This window comes from Lolium rigidum, chromosome 6, assembly GCF_022539505.1.
Source record: "Lolium rigidum isolate FL_2022 chromosome 6, APGP_CSIRO_Lrig_0.1, whole genome shotgun sequence".
NCBI lineage: Eukaryota > Viridiplantae > Streptophyta > Magnoliopsida > Poales > Poaceae > Lolium > Lolium rigidum.
Genome location: NC_061513.1, coordinates 327,789,854 through 327,797,836, shown reverse-complemented (window position 1 = coordinate 327,797,836; position 7,983 = coordinate 327,789,854). Strand labels below are relative to the sequence as shown.

The window sequence follows — 7,983 nt, the reverse complement described above, 5'->3', positions numbered from 1 at the left end:
TACTAATTAGACCAGCATCTCGTACGGATCATAACCTTGTTTTTTTATGAGGAATGAAGTTTTACTCCCCTGTTCTTGGTAGATCATAGTAGTGGCAAATATGTTCATGTACATAAACCTCTTATTTGTATGATTTTCAATCTGGAATACTAAAACGTTGACCAACGGGGGAATGATCCCTCCCTTGGCTATACGTTGTTAGGTAGAATGAGACTCTCCCCGCGGATGGACGCGGTTGGATGATAACCCGGTTTATTCGCCCCTCCTGCGAAATTACCGCGGATGGGTCAATCTGGAATACTTGCTGAGACAAATATATGTATCACTTGCATCAAATATAATTATGTGAAAATATTTATACAGTTTTACTACATTCATATTGAAGGGAAGCTCACCAAAAACCAAAGTAGTCCTAATTATGTGCAAGTGTTACCTTCTATTTTTGTTGTCCTATGTTTTCTGTAATGCATTGTTTTGGTTAGTTTTCCATAACATCTAGGAAATAAACTATGAGATATTTAATATGACACATGACTCCAGTTCAGACGTCCAGAATTATTTTCATCCATGGACAGTAAATTGTTTTATGCCTTGTTCTGTATGGTGAACTATAACACTGATGTTACATTAGAAGTCCTGCACAGTATGACTACCGTGTACGATTGGTTGCTACTGATATTATGGTTGAGGTCGTTTCATACCTGGCCGATCTGATGGGGCTACCTGTTACTTCAAAATTCAGCCAGGAAAATCTTAATTTACGCAATCCAATTTATGTGCGTTTTTACAGGATGGCGAAGGAGTTGCAATGATGTGATGGTTTGTCGGCATTGAGGGGTGAAGCAGGAGCGTCGACCCACTGATGGTGCGGGGCAGGGCAGCGAGGTCCCGTGCAGGGAGGCGACGGTGCGGTGCAACGCTGCGAGGTTTCCATGCAGGGAGGCGACACCGCTGCTGGGCAGCGTTTGGTGGGATTGCCATGCAAGGCAGGTCGTCCTCAGTGCTGATGGCTAACCGAAGTAGAGGAGGAGTGTCCGTTTTCCGGATATTGTATGCGTGATTGTAGGGGATGAGGGAGCGGGACAGGGATTTCTTATTTTTGTGTGCGGGTGGAGGTGGAGTATGCTCAGTCAATGTAAAATGTAAAATGCCAAGTGCACACCAAATTAATAATGGCTTTTACATTGAGTTTGGTGGGCCTAATTGTGCGGTGCTACTCATTGTGTGTACACCTGATGGTGTGGCTTTAGGGAAATTTAAGTTTGTTCTTTTATTAGTAGTGTAGATGTAGAAGTGTAGATAGATGTAGATGTAAATTATTAGTAGTGTAGATAGATAGTGTAGATTATTAGTAGTGTAGATGTAGATAAACAGAAAAAAAAAGGGGGAAGCCCCTTGTGCCGGCCAGGCCCACCTAACCTGCCCGAACCCTATCCCCCGAGCGATCGCCACCTTCCTCCTCTGTCTCCTAGCTCGGTCTATTTCGTTTCCTCAAAAAAAAAAAAAAACTCGGTCTATTTCGTTGGAGCCAAGCTACCCTTCTCTCTGTTAGGCTTACGTAGGAGCCAAGACACCTCTTTTCTCTCCATATATATTTATACTCCAAAATCTTCTTGCTTTCCCCTCGCCAACACTCCCGCAATGTCGTCGGAAAACTATGGTGACATTCCCTTGGAGGAGCTCCAGTCCAAGGCCATCTCCGGCCGTTCCTGGACAGACATCGACGACCTCGACGAGGCCGCGGCGGGCCGCTCCGTGCTGATCCGCGGGTTTGCGCAGGCGATCCGCCAGGTCGGCAAGAAGAGGGCCTTCGTCGTACTGCGCGACGGCATCAGCACCGTGCAGTGCGTGCTCAGCGCCAGCGATGACACTGGCGTCAGCACGCAGATGATCAAGTTTGCCGCCTCCATCAACAAGGAGAGCGTCGTTGACATTGAGGGCGTCGTCTCCCTCCCCGAGAAGCCCATCGAGGCCACAACACAGAAGGTCTGCGCCAAGTGTTCGTTTCTTTTGTCATCAGCAGCAGCCTTTGCCGCTGCAGTTAAAGATGGATTTCAACTGGCGTCGCCTAATTGTGATGTGTTACATCTTTGGCTTGTGTGTCTCTTCTTACTGGCAGGTGGAGATTCAGGTCAGTAAGGTCCATTGCATCAGCTCGGCCATCCCCACACTTCCATTCAACCTTGAGGATGCAGCCCGTAGTGAAGCAGAATTTGAGAAGGCTGAGCAGGTATCTCCTTTTCCTCTGCTTCCCTTTCGTCGTTTGACTCTGTTTCCCCAGCACTTCATACTTCCTGCCTAATATTCTTATGATCCTGTCGTGTGCCATGATTACAGAGTGGACATAAACTGGCGCGGGTTCTCCAGGACACACGATTGAACCATCGAGTTCTCGGTCTGAGGACACCCATGAATCAAGCAATCTTCGGTGCTATCCAAGACCATGTTGAACATGTGAGTGTTTGTCCTTGTTTGTAGTAATCAACGTTATCATTCATGTCATACGGCATTCTGCTTGAGCTTAGTAATTGTTATGGCTAGCATCCAACACCTGTTTTTTTTAAGCAACAAGGTAGCATAGCCTGTTGGCTAGCAGTCTAGCAGCATGTAAAAGGCACCTCAACATTGAGCTCCCATTTTTTTTATCTTATTGCACCTTGGATTTGACAAAGTCATAGTTTAAAATAGCCGTCTATCTTATTTAGCCGCGATTTTTTTAGGTGCTGAGAGCTCCCGCACTGTGCGGGGTCTGGGGAAGGTGTTAGTGGCAAGCCTTACCCTCACGAAGTGCAATGTGAGGAGACCGCGACTCGAACCTGGGACCTCTCGGTCACAGGCGGTGAGGCTCTACCGCTGCACCAGGCCCGCCCTTATTTAGCCTTTTACAAAAATTTGGAATATTTCAGTCATATGTTACCAAAAGAAGAGGAAGACTATAACTCAAACACGATTCGTGATACAACTTATTCGACTATTCAAGGCAAACAAGTAGTCAATTATTCAACTCACAAGTTTTATCTAATTATATTGAACGCAAATTCGGAAAACATGAAATATAAAAGAAAAGAGAAGAGAAATTCAAAATACAGGAGGTTTAGCGGCTAAATTAGAGGCTAAATAGGAGCTAAATAAGGCTATAGCCGGCTATTAGCGTTTTTTTCTCTCATTTAGCCTATAAATGGCATAGCCACAACGGCAGTCTCCCGAAAGGCTATAACCGGGCTATAGCCGGCTATTTAAAAACTTTGGACTAAGTGTTGCTTTATCAAAACTATGCTCATGTTGGTCGGTCTTATGCAGCTAAATTTTATTACTCCCCTTCTGTCCCAGGTTATGTGGTACACACACATACACATTTCAAGGTTCAACTTTCACCGTCCATTTAACCAATAAAACATGGCTTATGTGCCACCACAACTGAATCCAAATTCGATAGAAATTTTCAATGCTGTAATTTCCATGACACGTGACTCGTTGTTATTGGTCAAACTGAAGGTCAAAGTTAGTTTTCATCACGAAAAATCATGAGGGTGCCTTATTAATAGGGGCAGACGGAATATGTATTTCTGTAGCATGTAATGTTAGTTTTCTTCTTCTGGTCCATGTATATAACCATTATTGGATATATACCGTTGCAGAAATTCAGGGACTATTTGCGCTCAAAGAAATTTAAAGGGGTCCACAGCCCCAAGATTATTTCTGGATCAAGTGAAGGCGGTGCAGCTGTATTCAAGCTACTGTACGTTAATGGCGAGCCTGTTTGCTTAGCACAATCTCCTCAATTACACAAGCAGATGAGTATTTGTGCTGGCTTAGGCCGTGTGTTTGAGGTTAGTTCTATATTTAGAGCCGAAAACTCAAACACACACAGGCATTTGTGCGAGTTTACCGGGCTGGATGCAGAGATGGAGATAAAGGAGCACTACTTTGAGGTGAGGAAGATTTTGGAGGAAAAATCATCTGTAGTTCATTTGTTGAAGTTATGCTGACCAAGGACTTATTTTTGTGCACAGGTTTGTGATATTATAGACGGATTATTCGTATCAATGTTCAACTACCTCAATGAAAATTGCCAACTGGAACTGGAGATCATAAATAAGCAGTGTCCATTCAAGCCTCTGAAGGTAAAAAAAAAACCTTATTCCATATTGTATTATGTTATATTCTGTATATTGTATGATGTTATATTCTGTATGCTTTTGCCCAAGCAACTGTCCCAATTTCTGCTAATTTATACAGTACCTAGAGAAAACCTTGAGGCTAACATATGCGGAGGGAATTGAAATGTTGAAGGTCTGTACTCTTGTGGCTATTTCATCATCGTAGTCATTCCTTGCTCTTATACATTTTTTTTCGTATTATTCTCAGTATTTTATGAATGATGTTAGTACTTTAATAGCTCCATTATATGTTTGCTTTGTTTATTGACTGAAGCCTCCAAGTTGAAAATCCTTTGAGACCACAACTATACTACTAATAGCTGCCTTGTTGGGTTATATGGTCTCCGGATTACTTAAGAATCCTAAGAATTTCTATTTGCGGCTGTGTGCATCTTACTTATGCAGAAGCCGGGTGTAACGCTTAAACTTTTAAGTAATAAAATGCCCTTTATCGAAGAAAAAAGAATTTTTATTTGGACGTTCTGCATTTTTTTTTACAATTTAAGGTGTTCATCAACAAATTCTTGGGTATTTTTTATCTGGCAACTGTTAATTACACATTAACCATTATTATAGTGTTCTGTCGGTTGGATTTTGTACCCACTGAATTGTTTTGTTAAAAATATATAATCATGGTCTGGTAGAAACTGGCAGCCTTTTATAGCATCGCCAACGTGGTTGGTTTATTAGTTAGCTAAAAAATAATTACAGCATAAGTGCATATTTTTTAAGAAAATCGATAAACTTTCTCCAGAAATCAGGCTCAGTGAATTCTGGTGGTCACCGGAAAGTTATTGTTTCGTTCAGAACCCAAACTCTCTGGAATCAATCCATTGTGTGGACAGTGAATTTTTGGCACTTCGTGTAAATAGCATGACCCGTTTGGGTGCTGAACTAATAACTATTTGAAAGCAAAACAAATGTCGTTACTAGTTTTTATTGTTTAGTAACGAAACAAGATCTGTCTGGTGTTTCGGATCTGATTTGATACTATGAGAGTTTTTTTTGTAAAATTCAAGATCCAAATTTATTCTTGACACCCTAGAAGTGGGAGAAGTGAACTCAGTTGATGATTATTTGAACAAGTATGTTACACAAGATCATGATTATGTAATATCAAATTATGGTTTTTGAATATTGGCTTCAAGAAACTCAGTTTCTGTTTAATTAGTTTTGGTGTGTAGCTACCTAGAACCTTGCTTGGTTTCTTTGTTATATTAGGATAAAAATAGTATAAAAAAAGTTATCTGAAAAACTATGTCATTAGTTTCAGTGGTAAAAGTTAAACATGTATGACTTGTTTATTTGCCAGGAAGCTGGAATTGAAATCGAGCCTATGGGTGACCTCAACACAGAAGCTGAGAAACAACTTGGTCGGCTTGTTAAGGAGAAGTATGTGGGAGTCTATTTCACTTGTATAACTATGTCCCTTTCAAGTTTCAGTAACACATTTTTTTCTATTATTTATAGGTATGGCACAGAATTTTTCATTCTACATCGGTATCCGTTGGCCGTACGCCCTTTCTACACCATGCCTTGTTATGATGACCCTTCTTACAGCAACTCGTTCGATGTCTTCATTCGAGGTGGGTGTTAAGTTATTCAGTCATTTAAACGCTGGAAAAAAAAGTTTATTGGCTTGTGATTACAGTTGCATGGCACAACTTTTTGTGTTATTTTTATACATTTGAAGATCTATTTCTCTTTGACTTTTGGTTGGAGCAAAATTGCAAAAACATTAACTATGTAGATGTTTCATTATTTTTATATGCTCCATATAAAGTTTATTTCTCTACCTAATAAGTGCTACTGTTTTCTTGGTCTCCAGCCTAGTCCACTCAGATGAAAACATGCATTGAAAGGATACCACTTTTCTTTAAAATATTAGATACCATTGCTTCAGACGTATAGTGGTACCACCTCTCTTTTTTAGTAAAATTAAATCATGTGAGCATGTTAAATTTATGAAATGTCAGCATTAAATGAAGTAGACTTCTACTGAGTTCTAAGTTAAGTTTCCTTGTTTTGCACCGTTCAGTTTCTTGCAGCATCATTTTTCAACTGGGTCTTAAAAGGTTACATTCTGGGACTTCTCAAAACATCCAAGACACATGTACAAAACACCATATTACCCACATTCATTAGGTCATTTCTTCTTGCTAAGATGACAGCTTCAACTGAAGTCCACTCCATTGCATAAATGACATTAGAAAGCAAATGAGAAAGCATATTTTAAAAAGAAAATGGTGTAGAAGTTGATTTAAAATACTAGAATCAGACGCACTTTGGAGGAAAGGTTGGAAGCCATATTTGGTAAATGGAGGGAATATCATTCATACATGTGGCAGAACTATATGACTACATTGATGTAACTATGCTGTTGAATATTTTATCACTGTACATCATACAGCGTCGGTGAGCAAGACAGGTATTCTTCTTGGCACTTGTAGAGCTGTAGGAATGATGTTTTATTGTGTGCAAGCTAGTTTAACACAAGTTAGAGTCTACACTGCATCCTGACCAGATTGTACTTTAGGACAAACACCGGTGGCTAGCATCGTCCTAGACTCTTGGTTGTGTGGCTTGTTTCCTATGCCCATCATTAGTTCAGTACAGAAAAGACATGCTGGTGTACTGAACAAAATATCATTCATACCTATAGGAATGAAGACCTTAAGATTCATATTCTTTTGAGGTCTTGCATATTAAGCTGTCTTGTATATCCATCCATATTACAAGAAATGATTGTGCGTTGTAAGTCTGATATCGAACTAATTTTTTCAGGCGAGGAAATTATTTCTGGAGGACAACGAATTCATACGCTTGACCTGCTGAGAAAACGTGCAAAGGAGTGTGGAATTGATCTAAGCACTATTAAATCATACATAGACTCATTCAGGTCTGTTCTGCACCCATCAAATGACAGCAATCTTCGGATGTTGCAGAATGTAACTTGTGTTGCAACCGTCCATTGGAATGCTAACACATATTTTTCTTCTGCTCCTTGGTACTCGATTGCAGATATGGTGCACCTCCACATGGTGGTTTTGGTGCCGGGTTGGAGCGAGTAGTGATGCTATTCTGTGGCCTCGACAACATCAGGAAGGCATCTCTTTTCCCTCGCGACCCGCACAGGCTCGAGCCATAAGGCTATGTTTGGATGTTTGTATTGGGAGGCTTGGCATTGTATTGGGTTGATCCAATACCCAGGATATTGATATTAAGATCAAATGCCAATATTTTTTGTTTAGATGTTTAGATATTTGAAACCCAAACTTGATACTGATGTAGAATGCGGAAATTCAATTCGGCTCCTAGATGCCATATGCTCCCTCTGCCAAACAAACACATTTCGAAGTGTTAAAAAAAATTGATAAAAAATTCTACATGTACATCTCCACAATGTATGTGCGTTCGTCAAGTTTCGCGAAAACCCGATATTTTTTGTGGTATAGGTAAAAAAAGAGAACTTATCTTGTGAAAAGCCTTATTTTTAGCATCAAATTTTGTCTTTTTCACATATGCCGCACGTCAAGTTGATTTTTGATCAAACAACTTTGAAGACGTGTAGCACGTGAAGATGTACATGCGAATTTTTATTTCAAATTTTTTGTCATTTCAAAATGTGTCTAAGATACATTTTGAAATAAAGGAAAGCATCCCACGTGAGCCAAAACACCACTCCCGAATGGAATGCCAAATGTTGTTTGGATGTGAAAGTGAGGAATCGCAGTTGTATGAGATTATACATTAATGCATATACATATTTCAAAATATTGTCTGTACAACACGTGAATATACATCAGCTTAGATATAATTCCAT

At 40.1% G+C, this 7,983-nt stretch overlaps 1 protein-coding gene across 1 annotated transcript; it reads left to right on the top strand.

Annotated features, from left to right (window-relative positions):
- The first annotated feature begins 1,641 nt into the window (after positions 1-1,641).
- On the top strand, positions 1,642-7,397 carry LOC124664752 (aspartate--tRNA ligase 2, cytoplasmic-like). Its single transcript, XM_047202198.1, has 10 exons — positions 1,642-1,986; positions 2,120-2,230; positions 2,338-2,454; positions 3,639-3,932; positions 4,014-4,124; positions 4,240-4,293; positions 5,473-5,552; positions 5,631-5,746; positions 6,945-7,059; positions 7,182-7,397. The coding sequence occupies exons 1-10, from the start codon at positions 1,642-1,644 to the stop codon at positions 7,306-7,308; spliced, it is 1,470 nt and encodes a 489-aa protein (XP_047058154.1). The 3' UTR covers positions 7,309-7,397.
- Positions 7,398-7,983: the final 586 nt, after the last annotated feature.